Source organism: Teleopsis dalmanni, chromosome 1, assembly GCF_002237135.1.
Source record: "Teleopsis dalmanni isolate 2A chromosome 1, ASM223713v2, whole genome shotgun sequence".
Lineage (NCBI taxonomy): Eukaryota > Metazoa > Arthropoda > Insecta > Diptera > Diopsidae > Teleopsis > Teleopsis dalmanni.
This window is the reverse complement of record NC_051846.1, coordinates 7,803,487-7,827,710: the sequence shown is the minus strand read 5'-3', so window position 1 is coordinate 7,827,710 and position 24,224 is coordinate 7,803,487. Positions and strand designations below refer to the sequence as shown.

Here is a 24,224-nt window from a genome sequence, read left to right as displayed (position 1 = left end):
GTATACCGAATATTCGGATATGAGCGAATATTTCGATCTATTCTACTAATAGAACATATTCTACTAATAGAGTAGGTTCTACTAATAGAATTGATTCTACTAATAGATTAGATTCTACTAATAGAATAGATTCTACTAATAAAATTGATTCTACTAATAGAATAGGTTATACTAATAGAATTGATTCTACTAATAGAATAGGTTCTACTAATAAAATAGATTCTACTAATAGAATAAATTCAATACGTATTACAGTAACGTATTTATTAGTGGTGTCCGTATACTGAATATTCGGATATGGACGAATAGTTCGATCTATTCTACTAATAGAATATATTCTACAAATAGAATATTTTATACTAATAGAATTGATTCTACTAATAGAATAGGTTCTACTAATAGAATAGATTCTACTAATAGAATTGATTCTACTAATAGAATAGATTCAATACGTATTACAGTAACGTGTGTTTATTAGTGGTGTTCGTATTCGAATAATGCGAATTTTTAGAATATACCGAATATTCGGATATGAGCGAATAGCTTCGTTCTACTTGAATGTTTACTTAATTTTACTATTGACATTTCTAGCGGCTATAGTCAACTACTGTAGTTGGTCACAAAGCGTCTCTAATTCAAATTTGGTTAATATATCTATGAATACTAAATTTTTTTTTATAAAATAATTTTTTTTATATTTTCATTTAACTATAATTAATATATTCTTTATGTTTTTTTTATTTTAGCATCACAATATGAACCCGGCGGTTACTCGTTGCAAGCACAAAACCGAAATTCGGCCAATATGACCCAACGGGATGGTATTATAAAATTTGAGAACGAACGCATCAAAACCCTCCAAGAAGAACGTTTACACATACAGAAGAAAACATTCACAAAATGGATGAATTCATTTTTAATAAAAGTAAGAATATATTTCTGCCTCATATAATACATTGATTTATTTACTCATATATTCTTTTTGTTATTACTGTTACTGTTTATTATTTCTAATATCTAATATCTGTTTATCTGTTTACTTGCAGGCCAAAATGGAGGTCGAAGACCTATTCACAGATTTAGCCGATGGTATTAAATTACTTAAATTACTTGAGATCATATCATCGGAGAAACTGGGAAAGCCAAATAACGGTCGAATGCGTGTTCATAAAATTGAAAATGTCAACAAGAGTCTGGCATTCTTGCACACCAAGGTAAGCCAGCTAAAGCCAGCTAGTCAGTCGAATGGAGTCGACTGAGCAAGTTGACGTTAACGTTGACGACTGTCAACTTGCGCTTCTCGAACATTGACTCAGTCAGTTACTTTAAGTTAAGATAAAATATTTGCGTTTCTTCAAGTCTTCAAGTGAGTAGCAGAGGTATTTGCTTGCGTCTTGCCTTATAGGGCGATAAAAGTATCTATCTATGCCCATACAAACATAGACAGAAATGCTGCTTAAAAGCTGCAGCTGGTGGTGCCTACCATTATTTTTATCTTTGAAAAAGTTTGAAATATTCGTAGTTGGTGCGATTGCGCAGCTGTGACTGCGTTTCATTGCGTATTTCCATTTTAGTGGCTTTACTCGGTGGTGCTTTAATGTTTATGTTCACATATTTAAATTTGAAAGTCACTCGTGAGTCGTTTGGAATTTTTGCGATTTTTTGTTTTGCTTATTTAATTTCTTATTTTATTTTTTCTTCTTCTCTTAACTTAATTACCCATATTGTATTTTTGATAATTTATCCAAAATATTTTAAACTTATTTATGTGCAGTTCATGTACAAACTTTCCAACTTACAGCAGAAGAAAAAATTATTTAACTTTCATTTTAGGCTTTTTGCTATCTAAAAAGTAGCTTTACATTTCTGTAAATTTATTTACCCGATGAGATACATAAGTAATATGCCAAGCCAAAGTTATTCGTTTTAATTTCATTCAAAAATGTAAATGACTACGTGCAATAAATTAATATTATTAAAACACTAAACATAAATTTATTGCAAGTGTGACTTTATATTCAGTAAAATCTTATATAAAATTAAAATATATTAAGGTATATATTAAAATTAATGGATCACTGATTTTAATTGAATTTAAGAATGTATTAAAAACCATGAAGAACAAAAATTCTCATGGTAGTCATGACTATATTCCCATTGCACAGACATAACTTCAGTCATATTGATGTTATGATTGTCCAAATCCTAAGAAACCAATTGATATTGTCAAATATCAGCACATACCTGCTGATACAGTCTGCTGAGAGTGTTAAGCCGTCTTTCGTCGTCTTAGTTAATGACGGTTTCCACAATGTATAGCCGGCCGTTTATATCAATCTTTACCTCTCACCCTTTGAAGTGGTTAGGTTACTTCGGCTTGAGCTAGTCTGGGCCAATTAAAATGCAATCATCCCTTATTTATTTCATTCCATATCCCAAACAATCTTCATTGTTAAATTTATTACTCGAAATTTATTATTCAAATTATAACAAAACTGAGTAATGGTATTAAAATATATATATAAACTTATTTATAAATTTTTGTTTTAAAGTTTCTTTCGATATGATAACTCTATACTTCCAAAAAATGTGCTAACGACATATTGCTATATATTATCTTTTTTACCGTCTGTCAAAGCAATCTCCAACCTAATACTTTGTTTTGCTCACCCTAACCTTACTAATCAGATTTTAACACCCACGTATACCTTTTTTTTTGTTAATGGCGAGATGGTAAAAGTTTTATACCATTCCCGTTAATGGTGTGCCTGACTTGTACTGTGTAGTATGTGGACTAAAACACCCCCTCTTCTACTTCGGGATTTCTATATAAATATCCAAGGGAAACAATAACAATACAATAACAACTGGTATTCTCCCTTTTGGAAGGGTTGTGTAGCACTTGTGTTAAAGTTTTGGGAAGTGGACCTGGAGAAAAAATGTGTCTGTAACTTTTTTAGATTTATTTTTTTAAGTTATACTTTAGTCTTTTGTTAAGCTTATATTAATGGTGTTTCGAGTGGTGAGTCGCCACTGATGTCCGGTTATTGTCGATAATGCTTGGGAATGTCGACGTTGTCACGGTAGTTACTGTTTTTACACGTTCAACAGCAGTTGATTCGTCTGCATGAGCGCGAAGAACGGGATAGATTTTAGTATCACTGTATTGAATGTATTTGCTAGTTGCAACAGAAATGATTAGTTTTATGGGCCCATGATGGTCACAGAGCTCTAGTTTTTAAGTTTAATTGGCGATTGGCGATTGGAGGTCTTGATTTCATTTAAGATTAATAATTAATGGTTTGACTTTTATCGATTGCCATCGGTAAATTTATTTGTGATAGACCAGAAATTTTACTGTCAGTATCTCAATAACAAGAAGATTTTTGAAAAATATTTTACTTATTTTTTAATTTGGTGCAACTGCTTTGAATTCCTTGTTTACTAGCATAGTAAGTCGAGTGAGTGTGCTTTCTACTTGTTGACTCCCCCGCCAGAACTCGCCAGTTTCCACATTCACTAACAAAAGTGCAGTAATATATTAGTGAATGCTTTGTTCACTTACTAAAAGTTATCTATCACATGCAATTCATTTGTAGTTAAACATTTTGCTGAAAGATTAATTAAATCCAAATGTGTGCGGCTTCACTTTTTATTCTGCAATTTTTACTATCTCAATCTCAATCGTAGTTGTCGGTTGTTGGTGGTTGGTTGTTATTGTGTTCGTGGTAAATAACTCTTAATTTACACTTTCAGTTGGCGTGTGACACAATTTTTCCTCCATTGCTTTTCTTTCTAACGGATTTATTTAATCTAATTAAAACAATAGTTTAATTCACATTAATTCACGTAATTTAAAATAAATGCATTTTTTCTTGGTAAGGGAATCGCGAATAGCGAATAGCGAAATAAATTCATGCCACAAAGTTAGTAAAAGACAGTGAAAGCTTCTCTTAATGGACTATTTCATTATTTCCCTAATATATTTTGGGTATTATTTACTGATATGTCAACAAATGTGAAATGCAAAATTCACATAAATTCTCAGGTATTCACTTACTTACTTACTTACTTACATACTTAGTAGTAAGCATATTGACAGCTGCAGTTATTTATTGGTAACGCCACTTGCATTCTTGCATTGCATTGCCGCCTCGCTATGAGACGTTGCTTTTAAGGTTTCCCGATGCAACATTCGCTGACTAAGTGTCAGTGAACTGCCTTAGGCATTTGAACCAATAAATTTGATAAAACTAACACAAATTGCAACTACATTTATACTTAATATACTTTTTTTTATATAATTAAGAATTTAGATATAATAGTTGTCTTTTACATACTTTCTAATTTATTTATATTTTTTATGAATTATAATCTCCAACTCAAAAACTGTGGCTGCTTGCAATAAGTACTGAAACTTAAAATAATTATAATTAAAAAAAACTATCTTATGTCTTGAATTAAAATATCTTATATCTAAAATAAAAATATCTTATATCTTAAAATTCTATCAAAAGACAATATTCATAAATTTTGACTCAAACAAAACAAGCCGCCGCTTTCCGTATTCATTTTCATATAAATACACATAACTCTCTTGTTTATTGGACCTGAAATCACCGCTGTTGTTATCTGTTATCATTGATCGACCTCTTGGCAGTCGTTTCAATCTTCTCTTAGCTCTCGTGTGGTTCTGATTTCATTGTGATTTGTAACAAAAACCTCGTTTTAAACGTTCTTTCTGCTGAGCCAATCATCTGTCGATCACTCAAGTTAATGTGCAGCATTTAAATGAACTGTGATTTTTTATCTGCTTTCTTATACTCGTAAATAAGTTCGCCTATCTTTATGTTTAAATATTATTAAATGTGTGTTTTGGTTTGTTCTTTTTATAATTATTAGTCGTAGTCGTTTCTACTGCTGTTATGCATAGAAATTATAATCAACTACACAGGTATTCTATAGTACGTGATTAGACTAGAGCTTATCTAAATGACTTCGTTAGGAATTTTTTCAATGCATTAATTTTTATTACCATAAATGTACCACGATAAACTATTAAATACAAAAAAAAGTAGTAAAAACAAAAAATAATGTTCTAAAATTACTCAATTTGAAAGAAATGAATGATAATCAAGTTGGATTGAATTCTATATTTTCTATTTCTATTATTGAATTCACATTAAAGCAATTAATTGATTAATTGATTAAATTTCTAATTAATTTTTGAAATTATATAAATTTTAAAATTAATTGACTAAAGAAATTAAGTCATGCACTGAAAATGTTCGCATTAGAAAGTGAACTTAGTAGTAAGTCTTATTCAATGGAATACACTTGAGAACTGTTATCATATCACAAAATTGTCGAATCATTTAAATAAAAATAAATACATCATATGAATTGCAGTATTAAAATGAATTCATATCAATCAAATATACATTGTATATAGGAAAAGCAAACAATTCAAACTGCTCAGTAACCATATGAATAAAATTTAATGAGAAAATAAAATAGAAGTGCCAGCTAAAACCACTAAAAAACTGGAAGTCATACAAAAGTGTTATTTAAAAGCACTAAATAGTTTCATAACAAATGTATATAGAAATTTAAAAAAAAAAGTACCGTATCATAGTTGATGTGACAAATGTTCACACTAAATGGAGTCTAAACATTCCTTTTGTCCATATTAAGAAGTACTATTTTGCACCTTCTTTAGACAAAAATGAGCTTAGTACCAGCTACTTTCCTGTCTCTATAGTTGTTGTTATTGTTGTTGTTACTTTAACACATGAAACCAAAACCATAAACAAGTTTACGAGAAAAAGAAGTTATAATATGGACACGTTTAGTAAGAAAAAAAATAGAAAGTGCAATTGTAAAAAAAATAATCACGCGAAAGGATGATTACAAAAGTTAGCCTGAATCCAGATGAAAAAATATTATATAATCGATAGGACATATACAGTTGAGTTTTAGAACAGATAAATGACGTGGAGTGGAGCACATATACGATTGGGACACATGTTAGGACACAGTTTATGAACAGACAGATGAAAGACAGAGTCAGAAATCAATTGGACTAAAGTTGAATGTATAGGTGAGTTCTTGATCATATTACTGCTGAGTTCTTGAGCAAACCTGCAATTGGGACACATATCAAAAGTAGACAGTTTATGCGTAACAAATAACTGGTTATATGCTAACCTAAATAAGGTTCTAATAACTCTTATTAAATAAGATGACTTCTTTCTGTGTTTCTTTCTTGAAAATGTTAAGTAGAGCGCGACTCTACTCTACGGTAGACTGTAGAATACAGTCCATACATTGATTCCGTCGAAGAACCCAGACAAACAGTGTTTGGATGAACACTTTAATTATGGTTTTGAATGTGCCCTGTAATTTAGCTTTTATTTCATATATTTTGAGTTTTGGAATATAGAAACTTATAAAGTGGCAATAGAGTGGTTACGGCATTTAAATAATATTATTTTTCGTCACCAACTGCTTTATACCCTGGTTCATTCCCGTGGTAATACACAAGCTGTTTCTTCAAAATAAGATCCATTCATAAAATTTTAGTACATTGATGTTGAAGAAGAAAGACTTAAATACCTATTATGCAACTATATGGTCTTCTATAAATTCGGATTTAAGCACATTTGAAGATCATTTTACATCTAACTTCACACTATTTTCAATTTTTGAAATCAAGACAACACCTGATTTCTTCAAATTAATTTTTCTTAAGACTTCGAACTTCTAGTCTTGCTTTTTGATTTATTGCCTTTTCAAATCATAGTTTCTTTTATATAAAAATATTTTTGCTCTTATACATTCAATAAAAATTTAAAAAGGATATCAAAATAAACCTTCTCCCTACGTTTATATCGTTCTTCATCTTTTATGTATTATCAAATAACAATCTTCTTTGATTTATTTTCAGGTTCGTTTAGAATCAATTGGTGCAGAAGACATTGTAGATGGAAATCCCCGCTTAATTTTGGGTCTTATTTGGACAATTATTTTACGGTTCCAAATTCAAGAGATTGAAATTGATGTGGTATATATCTAATATAAACATTGTACATATTGTACAAATTATACAAAATATATTTTTTTTCCTTAAGGACGAAGAAAATGAATCATCTGAAAAACGTTCCGCGAAAGATGCACTTTTATTGTGGTGTCAGCGTAAAACACATGGTTATCCAGGCGTTAACATACAAGACTTCACATCGTCATGGCGTTCTGGTTTAGGTTTCAATGCGCTCATTCATTCACATCGACCTGATTTGTTTGAATACAGCACAATTGTTAATTCGAAAAATTCCAACATTGATAATTTGAATCATGCCTTCGATGTTGCTGCCACGGAATTGGGTATACCAAGGTATGTTTTGCGTTTTGCGTTTTGCATATTCGTAAAATAATAAATTCATTTTCTTTATTTTGTTAATTTTGTTAATTTTCTTTTGCAGTTTACTTGATGCTGAAGATATTGACTCTGCACGTCCCGACGAAAAATCGATCCTGACCTATGTGGCGTCTTACTATCACACATTTGCACGCATGAAAAACGAACAGAAAAGTGGAAAACGTATCGCAAATGTGAGTATTAAAGCACGTAAAGGTAGCTTACCGAAAGGTGAAGCTTAACAGAAGAAAGTGTAGTAAGTGCTTATATGGCCGCAAAATGAAATACTTGTTTTGCCATGCTCTATCGTAGTACTAACAAACGTGTACGAATTATGCTACAAACAAAAGTCCAACCCAATATATGTCCAATAATAAATTTATGCACGCTCTATTTCATCTTGGGTGCAATAACTGCTGGCAGAAACCATGCACAAATTTATTTCCATTTCAAACTTTGTATATTGGATTTTGCTAATTCAAGAGAAAAAAAAAAGAAAAGAAAATGTTTCAACTATTATTTTACCTTGAACATTAACATGAATGCCCGCTTAATAATATTATTTCCTATTTGAATTTTATTAATAGATTGTAGGGCAACTTATGGATGCCGATCGTAAAAAAATTCATTACGAACGCTTGACCACAAATCTACTCAGCTGGATCAGACAAAAAACAATTGAACTTCAAAAACGTGATTTTCCTAACTCATTGGAAGGTATACAAAGAGAGCTCTTGGCTTTTAAGGAGTATCGTACCATTGAGAAACCACCAAAGTATATTATTAGCCAAAACTATTATAGAAATAAATATTAACATGTTTCTGTTTACAGGTATAAGGAGCGTAGTGAAATAGAAGCATTGTATTTCACTATAAACACACTACTCAAGGCGCTAAATCAACCTCCCTACAATCCACAGGATGGTCAGTTAGTAAATGATATCGAAAAAGCTTGGCAATTACTGGAGTATGCAGAACACAATCGCGAGGTAGCATTGCGTGAAGAGCTTTTGCGTCAGGAAAAACTTGAGCAATTGAATTACAAATTTGAAAAGAAGTCTGTGCTCCGTGAGGGTTACTTAAAAGAAATGATACAAGTCTTGTCTGATCCACGTTATTTACGTCAAGTGGATGCCACTTTAAAGAAGCACGAAGCGATATCAGCAGATATATTAGCACGCGTTGAGCGTTTTAATGATTTGACGTCAATGGCGAACGAGTTGGAGCGGGAGAACTACCACGGCAAGGACCGTGTGAAGAAACGCGAGGCTGAAGTAATGGAAAAATGGCGAAAACTTTTAGAGTTATTAGAGAGTCAACGTTTAAATCTATCACAAATGAGTAATCTAATGAATTTATTACGAGAAATCGCTAGCACAACAGAATCCGTAAAAGAACTACAAGTGCAGTTCGCATCAGAGGATGTAGGACCACACTTGTTGGGCGTTGAGGAACTGTTGCAAGCACATTCACTACAAGAACTACAAGTAAACACCTACGGTGAAACTATTAAACGTTTTAATCGTCTAGCGCAACCATATAAAAACTCTGAACAAAAAGATGCTATTTTATTAGTGCAACGCTTAGATGATCTTGAAGAAGCCTATGCAATGTAAATAAACTTAACTTTTGTCCATACAAATTTAATATTATTATTGTTTTTATTGCAGATTATTGCAACTCTGTGCCAAACGACGTGCTTGTCTTGAAGAAGCAAGGAACTTCCATCACTTCATGGAAGATTACGACAATGAAGAAGGCTGGTTAGTGGATAAACAACGAATTTGCAAAACTGGTATTACAGCGAAGGATCTGCGTGCAGTGCTTTCTTTACAACAAAAACACAAAGCACTTGAAGATGAAATAAAAGTGCGTAAACCAAAATCAACACAAATGTCTGATGCTGGAAAAAAATTGATTGGCGAAAAACATCCTCGTTCAACAGAAATTAAGAGTCGTATAGATTCACTAGCTGAACATTGGAAAGCTCTCGAAGATCTAGTTGAACTTCGTCGCCGTCAGTTAGAAGATGCTGCCGAAGCATATCAATTTTATACTGACGCCAATGAAGCTGAATCATGGCTTAATGAGAAAATGGCTTTGGTGAATTCTAAGGATTATGGCAATGATGAACCTTCAGCACAAGCCTTATTACAAAGACACCGTGACTTACAAGGCGAATTGAATGCTTATTCCGGCGACATACTTAATCTGAATCAACAGGCCGATAAACTTATAAAAGCAGGCATTTGTACACTAGAAGTAAGTAACTAAAACAAATATTAAGTATTTTTAGTTAAATATTTGTTATTTTACTGTAACATTGGAAATACAACCCATTTCAGTTCCTTGTATTTATTATTAATTAAATTGTATTTTTTACTTACAACTTTTAGTTGACCGCTAATGAACCAGAACTGCCGGAAGTTGAGCAAGAGGAATGGGTTAACGAAACTCGACTTGTGCCAAAGGAAGTGTGGGAAGATGAATGGGTTGAAAAACTTGAACATAAGAAGGTTACTGAAACAAAGATGCTTCCACATGTTAGAGCCATGTTTCCATTTGAAGGTCAGGGTATGAAAATGGATAAAGGTGAAGTCATGTTACTTAAATCGAAAACAAACGATGATTGGTGGTGTGTACGCAAGGAGAATGGACTTGAAGGATTTGTGCCTGCAAATTATGTGCGCGAAATTGAAGCACGTCCAGTAACATGCATTGTACCTAAAGCTGAAAAAGTTAAAAGCTTACAAAAGGTTAAGAAAACAATATTAGTACGTCAAGTGGTGCCTGTGAAACGTATCAAACCAGTCACTGCTGCTCCTAAACCGCTTATAAAACGTCGTACATCTACTAACAGTATAAATGATAATAACGACAGTGTGGAAAAACGTCAGAAACGTATAAATACAACTTATGATGAATTACAAGAAATGGCACAGAAACGACATGCACTTCTTGAAGACTCCATACATCTTTTCGGATTTTATCGTGAATGTGATGATTTCGAGAAATGGATGAAGGAGAAAGAACGCATTATCAAATCTGATGATGGCGATGGCGTAGAAAATGTTAAACGAAAGTTTGAAAAATTCTTAACAGATCTCTCAGCTGCTTCCAAACGTATCGAAGAAATTGATGGTGCAGTAGATACGTTCCGTCGTCAAGGACATTCACAATTAGATAAGATCATAGCCCGTCAGCGACAAATACATCAAATCTGGCAACGTCTTAATAATGCTAAAGCACAACGTGAAAAGAGTTTGGAAGGAGCTTCAAGTGTTGAACTTTTCAATCGCACTTGTGATGAAGCGAAAGTATGGATGAACGAAAAAATGTTGCAATTGGATACTGCGGTTATAACACCGGATTTGAGAACTGTGCAAGCTTTACAGCGTCGCCATCAAAACTTAGAGCGAGAATTAGCACCTGTGGAGGAGAAAGTCAATCGTGTGAATTATTTGGGAAATTCGTAAGTAGTGTCTATAACTATTATAGGTGCTAATTTTAATTGCTATTTTACTACTTCATTTTATTATAGTGTAAAGAATGCGTATCCTGCAGAGCGCGATAATGTTACTGCTCGTCAGAAGGATGTACAGGATATGTGGAAGCAAGTTCATGCCAAAGGAAATGAATTACGAAATCGTATCGAAAGCGCTGTTGGTCAGCAAATATTTAATAACAGGTTTGCACTACTACAATAATAAACTTAACATATTTTAATAATTGTTTTTGTTTTTTTGTAGTGCAAAAACGTTACTTGCTTGGATAGATTCAGTGAAAGATCAACTTAATGCCGATGAACCAGCGCGTGATGTTGAGACAGCCAATAATCTACTGAAGAAACATAATGATTTGGGTGATGACATCAAAGCACACGATAATGAGTTCGTTGAAGTTATCAATTTGGGCAAGCAGCTATCGGACGGCAAGCCAAATATGGAAGAAACTGTCAAGATAATCGAACGCCTTAGAGCTGAACAGGATGCAATTCATCGTGGTTGGGTAGAAAAACAAAAATGGTTGCAGCAATGCGTAGAATTGCAAATATTTAATCGCGAAGCAGATAAAATAGATGCAACCACTAAAAGTCACGAGGCTTTCTTGGAGTATAATAATTTAGGCGTAAGTAATTCAAATGATGTCCAATGTCTGATGAAAATTTTTAAAACAATATTCTTGCTTACAGAATTCCCTAGACGAAGTAGAGGCTATATTGAAACGTCACATTGATTTTGAAAAAAGTTTAATGGCACAAGATAAGATACTTAAAGGTTTCTCTGATAATGCAGATAAACTAATCGCCAACGATCATTATGATGCAAAATAGTACGTGAATTTTTTGAATTACTTATATATTCATGCACTAATTTTTTTTTTTTGTTTTTAATATTTTAGCATTGAAGATAGACGCAATCAAGTTTTGGGTAAACGTAAAGCTGTTAAAGATCGTGCATTCGAACGTAAACGTGCATTGCAAGCTTCAAAAGATTTCCATAAATTTGCTGCAGAAGCTGATGATCTTTCAGTTTGGTTAAATGATAAAATGAAAATTGCAGGCGATGAAAATTACCGTGACTTGTCAAATTTGCCCAGAAAATTACAGAAACATAAGGCCTTTGAGCGAGAATTGCGCGCAAATGAGGGTCAACTTAGAAATATTAATAAGGATGGTGAAGCATTGATTGCAACTAAAAATCGTGTACCAGAAGTAGAACTGAAAGTAGCTACTTTAAATAAGAACTGGAAAGATTTGCTGATACTATCAGAGGATAAAGGTCGTAAATTGGAACAAGCGGCATTACAACGTGAACATAATCGTGCCATTGAGGACGCCAAGAAGAAAGTTGATGAACTTAATGCAGCTCTCAAAAGCAAAGATGTCGGCAATGATTTACGTAGTTGTAAGGATTTAATAAACAAACATCAATTATTGGAATCGGAAGTTACTATCTGGGAACAAAAGATTGCAGAACTTGTCAACTCGGGCGAAGAAATGGCACACGAGGGCCACTTCAATGCTGCCAACATTAAAGATGAAACAAAAGATGTACAAAATGAATTCAAGTTATTGCGTGATCCAATGGCCAAACGTCGAGAAGAGCTAGAAGAAAGCTTAAATTACCATAAATTCGTGTTTGAATTAGATGCAGAATTCCAATGGATTAATGATCATATGCCAGCCGCTAAATCAAAAGAACTGGGACAAAACTTACATCAAGCGCAAACTTTATCAAAGAAACACAAGAAGTTGGAGGCAGAAATTAAAGGTCATCAACTAATGATTAATAAAGCCTTACAATCCGGTCAGATACTTGTATCACAGAATCACCCAGAAAAAGATAATGTTGAGAAATTATGCGAAAAACTAGAAGATGCTTGGGCAGATTTAAATAATTACACTAATGATCGTTCCAAGAAATTAGAAATGTCTTTGAAAGCTCAACAATATCTATCAGATGCTGGAGAAATCGAATCATGGTTGAATGAACGCAGCAATGTTTTGCGTTCAACAGAATATGGACGAGATCGCGATTCTGCTGCAAAATTGTTGACAAAACATAAAACAATTGAACTTGAATTAGATACTTATTCAGCCATTGTAACTGAAATGGGTCATAACTGTGCCTCAATGGTTGCTGCAGGTCATCCGGATAGCAAGATACTCACTGCCAAACAACAACTAATCGAAAAAATGTTGAAATCATTGCATAAACTTGCATCACAACGTCAATTGCGTCTTATGGAAAGTCTTTACATGCATGAATACTTCTTGGAGTCCGATGAGGTGGAACAATGGATCAAGGAACAGGAACAAGCGGCATCCTCTGAAGATTATGGTCAAGATTATGAACACTTGCAACTTCTACAAAACAAATTCGACGATTTAAAACATCGTGTTGAAGTTGGGTCGGATCGTGTGAACCAATGTGAGGTTTTGGCCAAAAAGTTAATCGATTCTGAAAGTCCTTACGCAGCTGATGTGGAAAAGAGACAAGAACAATTGAGGTAAGTTTCAGTCATGGCAAAAAACTTTGTTTTAATTTAGTTTATAATGATTATTTTTCGATTCCATGTATCGTATGATTAGTTTATAAAATATAAAATAATATATTTTTTTCATACTTTAAGATTATCTTGGGACAATTTGCTTAAATTACTTAATCAACGTGAGCAAAAATTACTTGCTGCTGGTGAAATACATCGCTTCCACCGAGACGTTGCCGAAGCACTTTTCCGCATACAGGACAAAAATGCAGCGCTTTCATCAGAACTAGGCAAAGATTTGAATTCTGCATTAGCTTTGCTAAGAAAGCACGAAGGCTTTGAAAATGATTTAGTGGCTTTAGAAGCACAACTGCAGGTTTTGGTTGAAGATTCGGTAAGGTTGCAAGCAAAATATCCTTCAAATGCAACTGCCATTGCACAACAACAAGACAAAGTTGTAGCTGCTTGGAATGACTTAAAGGAAAAATCTGGCGCACGTAGCGATCGTTTGGCTGCTAGCTCAGATCTGCAATCATTCCTCACTGATGTGCGCGATATTATGTCATGGTCATCTAATTTGCGTGCCGCTTTACAAGCAGAAGAACATGTCAGTGATGCAGCAGGTGCAACTGCGCTTAAAATTCAACACGATGCTATCTACGGTGAAATTGAAGCCCGTGAAGATAAATTCCGATATCTAAATGAGCTAAGTGACTCTATGGTGCAAACAGGGCATTATGCTGCAGCTGAAGTAGAAGAAAAATGTACGGCTATGTTAGATGAACGCCAGAAACTGCATACGGCTTGGAACAAAAAGAAAATTATGTTAGAACAAAAAATTGATCTTTTCTGTTTCTTACGTGATGCTAAGCAAATTGACAACTTGTCCAGTTCTCAACAGGCTGCTTTGACAAGCTCAGACTTTGGACACACGGTTGAAGATGTACAAAATCAAATCAAAAAACATGACGAATTCGAACGGCTGATACAAACACAAGAAGAGAAGGTAGCTTTGTTACAAGAACACGGACGTAAACTTGTAGAACAACGTCACTATGACAGTGCTAATATTCAGAATATACTACAAGATGTGCTTGCTCGTAGACAAAAGGTAAAAGATCTCTGTGCTGTGCGTCGTTATAAGCTGGAAGACGCATTATTGTACGCACAGTTTGTACGTGATTGCGCTGAAGCTGAGTCTTGGATTAACGAGAAGAAAAAGAAACTGGAAGCTGATGCTGCTAGTTACTCTGAAGTGACTAACTTGGATGAGAAAATCAAAAAATTGCAAAAACATCAAGCTTTCCAAGCTGAAGTTGCTGCTAACCAAGGTCGCATCAAGGAGATACAAGAAACCGGTCTTATTTTGCTGACAAAACAACATGAGTCTTCACCCGAAATTAAAATAGCTATAGAGCGGGTGGTATCGGCATGGAAGAGTTTATTGAATGAGCTAGATAACCGTGGGCGCGGTCTTGAGGAAGCGCAAGATATTCTCGAGTTCAATAACCAATTGGATAAGATTGAAGCCTGGATACGTGACAAAGAAATGATGATTCAAGCTAGCGACACTGGCCGCGATTTAGAACATTGTAATGCACTTATAAGAAAACTGGATGACGTGGATTCTGATATGCGTGTTGATGATCAGAGAGTTAAACACATCAACAGTCTGGCAGATAAGCTTATACATCAAGGCGAAGTGCCCGCAGAAACTAAAAATATTGACAAACGTCGTCGTGATTTTAACAGCAGATGGCGTCAGTTACAGGGTGCACTAGGCGCATATAGAGCTTTACTGAGTGGTGCAAACGAAATACATGTGTTTAACCGCGATGTAGATGATACTGCTGATCGCATTGCTGAAAAGGCACTAGCGATGAGCTCGGAAGATATTGGTCGTGATTTAGCTGCAGTAGAAACACTTATACGGCGTGAAGATGCACTCGAACGTGATATGTCGGCAGTTAAGCAAAAAATAGCTGAACACGAAAATGATGCACTTAAACTGCAACAAAAATATCCTGAACGTGCAAAGGACATTGAGCGTAAACTCGATGAATTGAGTGTTTCATGGCAAAACTTAGCGGACCTTTCAGTTAAACGGCGTGCAATACTTAATGAAGCTTACTTAGTGCATAAATTTGTGTCTGATGTTAAAGAGCTGGAGTTATGGGTGAATGATATGATTAAGAAAATGAATTCGGCGCAGACACCGATGACTATAACCGATTGCGAGACCCAATTGGAATTACATCAGGAGCGTAAAGTAGAAATCGATGGTCGTGATAGAGCTTTTAAAGAGCTAAAGGCGCATGGTGAAACGATTTCCAGCAAAAATAAGCCAGCTAATGTGAAGCAGTACTTAATTATTCTAGAAGATCTACATAGAACATTACATGAGGCTTGGAATGAACGTGCAAAGGATCTTACCGAAGCCCATCAATTACATTTATTCAAAACACAAGTAGAACAAGTAGAAATTTGGCTTGCAAATAAAGAAGCTTTTCTCAACAATGACGATTTGGGCGATTCCTATACTGCAGTAGAACGTTTAATCAAAAAACATGATGCATTTGAAAAGCTTTTGAGTTCCGATAATGTCGATGAGCTTCAAAAGTTTGCTAAGAGCATACTAGAAGGGGAACCAAAAGATGCTGATATTGTAGAGGAAAAACTAGCTTACATTTTAAAACGAAAGGCCAAATTGAATGCACTTGCACAGGAACGTAAACAGAAATTATTGCAATCATTGCAATTGCAGGAGTTCTTACGCAGTCTCTATGAAATAGATCGGTGGTTGGTACAGAAAATGCAAGTTGCTCTAGATGAAAACTATCGTGAACCAAATAATTTGCAGAGCAAAATACAAAAACATACTGCATTTGATAGCGAGCTTTTGACCAATGCTTCTCGTGTTAAAGATGTTATAAGTGAAGGGGAACGCCTTATAAAGGGTGAACATTATGCAAAGGCTGAAATTGTTCAACATCTGGAGATACTTGAAAATGATTGGAATAAACTAAAAGCGGCTTCACAAGAAAAGAAAGAGAAACTTAATCAAGCTCATGAAGCACTAACATTCAATCGTAACCTGGATGAGTTTAGTAATTGGATGGACGAAGTAGAATCACATCTATCTAGTGAAGATTACGGTAAAGATTTAGCAGCTGTCAGCAATTTAATTAAGAAACACGAACGTCTTGAAGCCGATGTGTCACATCATAGCGATTTAGCAGATCAGATTAAAGTAAACGATGAGAAATTCTTCAAGGCAGATCATTTTCTTAAGGATGAAATACATGAAAGAGCTATCAACACAATTAAACGTTATCACACACTTCATGAACCTATTGGTATACGCCGAGAAAATCTCGAAGATTCTTTAAGCTTACAACAATTTTTGCGCGACGCAGAAGATGAATTACAATGGCTAACAGAAAAAGAAGTTATAGCTGGTTCACAAGATCTAGGCAGTAGCTTGATTGCTGTACAGGTACTACAAAAGAAACATCATGGACTTGAGGCAGAAATATTGTCCCAAGAACCACTTATACAAGCACTTTTACAACGTGGACAACAAATGATACGTGACAATCACTTTGCAAGCGAAGAAGTGCAATATAAATGCGATTTGTTGCAAAAGAAGTTGATTAATCTGAGGGATTTATCCAGTATACGTCGTTTGCGACTTTTGGATGCCGTCGAAAGTCAAATGTTTTATGTGGAAGCAAATGAAGCTGAAGCATGGATGCGTGAGAAACGTCCAATACTGGCATCAAGTGACTATGGACGAGATGAAAGTTCCGTACAATCTCATCAGAAGAAACTCGAAGTATTACAACGTGAATTAGTATCATTCAAAGCATCTATAGAGAAAGTCAACAAACTTGCCACAAGTCTCATTGAACGAAATCATTTCGACAGTGAAAACATAAACACAAAGAACACATCAGTCAACCAACAATACAGCGAATTACTGAGACTTGCGAAAGATCGTGATATAAGACTCGGCGAATGTAAGAAACTGTACGAATACCTGCGCGAAGCTGAAGACTTACATGAATGGATTGGCGACCAAATGACCGTTACTGCTTCTGAAGACTATGGAGAAGATGTGGAACATGTTGAACAATTGATACTTGCTTTTGAATCCTTTGTTTCCAATCTTACTGCAAATGAATCACGCGTTCAAGCTTGTCTCCAGCATGGCGATGAACTAATAAAGGAAAATAATCCATATCGTTCATCAATCAAAACTAAACGTGATGAAACCAAACAGCTTTGGGAGGAATTGAAAGATTTAGTAAACGCACGTCAGGAAGCTTTGGCAGGTGCAAAACAAGTACATGTCTATGATCGTATAGCTGACGAGACTATATCACTTATTAACGAGAAGGAATCATCACTTATATCAGAAGATTATGGACAAGATTTGGAGAGCATACAAGCACTAAGTCGTAAGCACTTAGTATTCGAATCAGAGCTTGTAGCTATTAAAGAACAAGTAGATTCTGTACTAGCAGAGGCTAAGAAATTGGGTGAAATATTCCCTGATGCCAAGGAACACATTGAAGTGAAACGTGATGAAACAGTCGAGGCATGGGCGGATCTAAAAGAAAAGACAAACGTTCGTAAAGGAAAATTGTCACAAGCAGAGCAGCTACAGTCTTACTTCGATGAATATCGTGATTTAATCGCTTGGATAAATGAGATGCTTGCCAAAATAACTGCACCAGAACTTGCAACAACTGTTGCCGGTGCTGAGTCACTGTTGGCTAGTATTAAAGAACATCATGCCGAAATTCATGCACGCGACGAAACTTTTGCAAACTTCACCGCTAATGGTCAGAAACTTATTAAAGAGAAACACTTTTTGGCACATGAAGTTGAAGATAAAATACAAGTTTTAAAACAACGTCACGATTTACTGCTGCATACACTGCAACAACGTAAAGAAATCTATGAACTTAACTTGGATACACAATTGTTCCTTAAAGATGCAGAAATACTAGAAAATTGGATAATTAGCCGCGAGCCATTGCTTAAAGATGCAAAATTGGGTGATTCCATACCACAAGTAGAAGATTTGATACGTCGCCATCAGGACTTCGAGAAGACAGTTGCTGCACAAGAAGAAAAGTTCCAAGCTATTAAGCGCATTACTTTATTGGAACAACGTTTCCGCAAGCAGGTTGAAAGTGAAAAATTGGCTAAACTCAAAGAAAAAGAGCGTTTAGAAAAGGAAAGACTTGAACAGTTGAAACAGAAAGAGCTGCAAAGATTGAATGATGAAAGAAGACGAGCTGAAAAACAAATGGAACATCGAAACAATGTAGCAGCTCAAGAGAAGACGCCAATATTCTCATCGCCAATGGTTGTTGTGAACTCTAATAACACACCTCAGTCTCCACCAGTAACATCAAATGCACGTGCACCATTTGAAGAAGATCATTATTCATTACAAAAAAGTAATTCCAGTAATATATTCGGCGACCGATTACGACGTGGATCCGATACTGTTAAACGTGCGGAAAGTATGAAGGTACAACAAAAACAACCAAAACGTACACCTTCCTTTACAACTAGACGCCGTGCCCAGTCTTTCCGTAAAAATCAAAAGGGTGAAGGATTTGATTTGCCACCAGTTGAGATTCAAGGTATGCTAGAACGAAAACACGGTCTGCAATCAGGTGGCAAAAAGGCACCCGTACGTTCCTGGAAACAATTCCATACAGTACTTTGCGGACAGTTGTTATGTTTCTTTAAGGATGAAAATGATTTCTTGCAACAGAAGACAGCCACTGCACCAGTAAATATTTTGGGTGCAAAATGTGAACGCGCGGATGACTACACCAAGAAGAAATACGTATTCCGATTAAAATTACCTGATGGCTCAGAGTTTTTATTTGAAGCACCTTCCCTTGACATAATGAATGATTGGGTACGCAAGATATCATTCCATGCTAGTCTGCCACCGAACCTACAATTATTAAGCTACGATGAATCAGTAAAGGTACTATAATCATTTGTATAATTATTTTGGGATGCTTATTTTTATAAATTTATTTCTTTGATTTACATAGCAACAATCAAATAGTGTGCCAGACATTAAAGTGGTTAGCCACCAACTTGAATCACCAAATAGTTCTCGTAATTCTTCACCAGATTCACAGAGACGCGCCGTTTCTAGAAATGATTCCGTAAATAGTGGTGTTTCTGCTAGCTCAGCAACACCCCAAATGAATTTCTTACAAAAACAGATGCAACAACAACAACATAGTGTAAGTTTATTATTTGTATATTAAAATGATTAAATTTAATTATATTTTTAATTTGAAATGCAGCAATCAACGTCGCCTACATCGCCAACAAGTCCTTATGGTTTTGAACAAAAACCACCCATACCACCTAGAGGTGCGCCACCACCAGTGCCAAACAGACAAAGTACAGATAACTTAGTTGTGTTAAGGAATCGTAATAACTCAAATAGCGGTAAGTTTACTGTACACTTAAAGAAATAATAGCAGCTCAATGCATATCATCTACTTAATATGCATTGACTTAATATAGATTTTATTGTTAGACAGACCATTTATTCAAAAGGGGTCTGTCTAAGAAGATAGAACGCTAAGGCAGATCGGACCACTACTCACATTCTTTGTAACTGTTCGGTTTTGATTGGATCAAAAATGATTTACTCAGCTGTGTGCTCCTTTTTCTGTCTGATATTTCTAAAAACGACCGAGTTTACCTACAGAAGCCACTCATCGAGTTCGACAAATCTCTGTTGGGTCGTTCATCACACCCAAAAGGGATTACACAGATAAATTCCTATGGGTTACACCAACATTCTGATCTTATATTAAATAATCTTCAACAGACACCATAACAGGCTTCATTCAAAGAGCTAAATGTCTTCTGTGCAGTTAGGGTTAGGCGTGTAGCACAAAAGATCTGCAATATCCAGTTTATTTTTATTCCATTCTATATATCTTCAAGGAGCTTTGTTTCATCTACTTCTGTGCTGATTTTCAATCAACTTAATTTTTATCTTTCAACTCAAATTGATTTGAATCAATGAGTTATTGTATTCAAGGTGCTTTTAATTTGAATTTTAGTCCAATCCGTATTTAACCCTGCACTTCTGTCAGGCGAGTCTTCACTTTGTAGTTTTTTAAGAATAGTTGCATATATTGAAATAAGATATTGATTTGTTTTTATTAATTTTTTCTAATAACTTTAATATTAATAAAGTAAAAAGTTTTTACTTCGTCCTACTTCGATGAGATATAATCTCAACATCCTCAACTTAACTGAAGTCAAATCATAAAAATTTATATTATATTATTCTGATGCAGTTATTGTGACAAGCGCATCTCATTTATCCAAGCGATTAAATCACGATTTTCTTGCAGATGTTTCAGATATGAACAGCAATTTTGGTGGTAGTATGTCACGTTTACAATCCTCCACATTACCCGCTGGCATTTCGGGCATACAAAATGGTTCAAATGATGACAGTGTCATTGTAATAAAACGCCACAGTGAGAATAGACAATCAGGTATGTAAAGTTATAACTCCAAACTTTAGAAAAGCATATTAACTCAGGTTCCATTAAAAACTGTTACGTATCTATTAAATATTAGTAAAACTTATTATGTTGTCCAATTTACAATTACATTCAATATTTATTCAAACAAAAACTCATTCATATACATTTTTGTATAAAATATATATATAAAAAAAATATTAGAAAATCCTCCGCCATTACCTACAACAATGCCTCCAAGAGGTGCTGGTCATCATACACAAATTCAACAACGCATAAATGCATATAATGCTGCTGCAGCAGCCACACCACCACAAAATAACAATCAGGATTATCATGGTAACTACGTGAGAATGCATCAAAATCAACTGCATCAACACCAACATCAACATCAGCATCAGCAGCATCAATTGCATCATTCACCGCCATCCCATATAGTGACGGCAACACCACGTACAAGTGTCGGTGGTCGTATGGATACAGTACGTAAATTTATAGAAGTTGAATCCAGCGGTATTGGCAGTATGCCTATGGAACATCAGCCAACACATGGCAGTGGCATGAACAAGAGAATCGTTCACAGTACTATGTCAACAAGTTCTAACTCGAGTATCGGCAGTAATAGCAACAACAACAATAACAATGGTAAACAAACCACACATAACATATTTAATGCGAGTACAACAACTATTACGACAACAACAACGACTACAAATAGTCGAACAGTTTGGCATTTCACCACCGATAATAACTCCATAAATAATCCAAGTTACATGGGTCTCAATAATAACGATGGAACTGGTTAGCAACAAATACATAAAACTTTCTCTCATACAAGCATTCATAAATACATTTGTTATTAAGAATTAATTGTGGTGGTTATTGGTTTATTTTATTAATAAGTAATATTTTTAAAATAAAAACTTAACTTAAGTGATATTTTTAAAATTAACACTAATGAAAATTATAATTACAAGCTGAATTTCCTTTTGCATATGGTTGGAACATTAAAAATCATCTATAAGATTGACTTTTATAAAGGAAGTGCAATACCTCATTTCTAAAACGCAGTTTTCTAGTCCAATCTAATTATTCTGAAATACATAAGACTTATTCAGAATCTCCAGTAATTCGGTAATCGACATAGTAACACTGTGAAGTGATAATTTAAAATTATTCTGTAATACATAAGGGCATATTCACAATCCAGTATAACGAACTCGTTGTTTCGGTAATTGAGGAACAATGTAACCCCACAAAGTACCAACAAGAAAATATATATACTCCAAATGTATTTCTTTGTTGCAGCTTTGCACTGTTACTCGACTACTGATCTCGTTACAGTAGATCGTGAACATATTCCTGTTAATTAATTGTTATGAAATCTCGCAATCTGCTGGCAAATATAAAGTAATAAGATAACTTATTGCAGCCTATATTGCGCACACAGCTAAACAAGATACATTGGTATAACATCCAATCATTTCAAAACTCTTCGTGAGAGCTGCGTATTTCAACTAGTTTCTATCGCATATTGTTCACTTTTATATAAAGCCCAGAATCCTTCTGGTAGAAAACTACAATCAGCACAATCCCCCTCACGTGCATTATGGGTAGACATCCCAATGACACCACTGTCGGTCTCTTCCCGCCACGTTGCATCGGTCGAACATTACTTTTGTATTCATACCTGTTAAGTATCTTTTTCGAGTCGACGTTTACAATAAAGTTCTTAACAGGTTTCCGCGTAAAAACTTTTGGTTGAAAGACGTCTTCCATCGCTCAAAAATACCTGTCGTTGCTCAATTGAAGACAGGTTTCCTTCAAAATGCAGCAGTCTTCCAAATAGTTACACATGGACATGCCTATATATATATTCTAACTTAAGTCGTCCATTTGCATATCCCAACGCACCCAAATTTCAACGCTATTAAATTCTGGGTGCGTCTAATTGAAGTAGCACTTCGACCCAGGCTAGTTTCAATGAGGACTCTTCCCACACCCAAAACCTTCTACCCAATAACACATACTTCCCCTCTATCGCTTATATTCATATTGCAATTCATTTATGTTGCTCATTACACAGCTTTCCTTGTGTTACAACAACATCAACATTATTTGTTAAAGTATTTTTAGTTCCAGAAACGATTAAGATCAGTATTCCAATCTGAATATTACCGTACACTTGCCGTCTAGCCGTACATTTGGACGTCTTGCGTAATTCTTACCATTTTTAAACTGTGACAGCATTTTAGAATTGATCATGGATCAAATAAGACTAATCTGCGAATACAAAAAGCGGGAAGAAATCGTTGTGCTATATTTAGACCCCAGTTTATTTAAAATTTTATGTTAACGACAATTAATAATTTAATAAACTATCTTTTTATTTAATCTTCTATCGTTCAAAGAATGATTCATACTGCACTTATTCCACCATTGCAAAGGTAGACTGTAATTAAGCTTGGTGTTAAGGGCTTTATTTTAAGTTTAATGTTTAATTTTTATATTATATTAGCATGTAATAATTATGTGATTTGTATATATGTCTATTGCCTCCTTCCTGCATGTCTTTCCAATCGGAAAAGGACCATATTTAAAATCTGTTAAACTAAGCCGTTCTTATCTACGCACCAGTTTGCAAAGTAATTATGGTGTTAATGAATTTATGAGCATTTTGATAAACTATATTGCCTGGTTATTGTCTTAAAAATATTAACTATTTCTTTTTTATGATTTATGTATATCCTTAATTACTTACTGCATGATTTCCCTTAACTTATCTATAAAAAAAATTAACTAATTTTATTATTTTACTTTTCTTAGGCTGGGGCACAACTCGTTTCGAAAGTAATCGGCCAGTATCATTGCAACCCGATGCAGTAAATATATCTCGTGTCTCCGCGGAAAGCTCAAGCGAGAGTGAAGCTCAATCAATATCTTCATTATCCGGCGTTAAAGGCAGTAAAAACAAGGAGGAACGTAGAAGTGGGATGTTCAGAATATTTGGTCGTAAAGGTGATAAGGAAAAGGACAAACGTAGATCATCCAGTCAGATGCCACAATAAAATCACTTAAAAAAGTTTGGAATTAAAATTTGCTAAAACTTCTTTCAAGGAAAAACATTGTCTTAAATATATGTATTTAATTTGGAATGCTGAAAAGAAATGAGAGAACTTTTGTTTTAGCCACCACTTCGTTATTATTTTTTAAATTAACCATCAAAGTTATTAAGTCAACATTTATATATATATATTTTATAA

At 34.5% G+C, this 24,224-nt stretch overlaps 1 protein-coding gene across 2 annotated transcripts; it reads left to right on the top strand.

The window, feature by feature from the left end:
- Window positions 1-748: 748 nt before the first annotated feature.
- Window positions 749-24,224, top strand: LOC119667775 (spectrin beta chain, non-erythrocytic 5). Of its 2 annotated transcripts, XM_038077087.1 has the most exons (19): window positions 749-925; window positions 1,047-1,214; window positions 6,947-7,063; window positions 7,131-7,393; window positions 7,482-7,611; window positions 8,005-8,192; window positions 8,250-9,029; window positions 9,088-9,679; window positions 9,814-10,889; window positions 10,959-11,105; window positions 11,167-11,545; window positions 11,610-11,749; window positions 11,819-13,429; window positions 13,553-19,424; window positions 19,495-19,692; window positions 19,756-19,903; window positions 20,827-20,973; window positions 21,166-21,606; window positions 23,788-24,224. In XM_038077087.1, exons 1-19 carry the CDS (start codon window positions 806-808, stop codon window positions 24,027-24,029), a joined length of 12,759 nt encoding a protein of 4,252 aa, XP_037933015.1. In that variant the 5' UTR covers window positions 749-805; the 3' UTR covers window positions 24,030-24,224. The 2 variants fall into 2 exon arrangements, with proteins under 2 accessions (XP_037933015.1, XP_037933014.1); XM_038077086.1 differs by lacking the exon at window positions 21,166-21,606 and having other exon boundaries at window positions 751-925.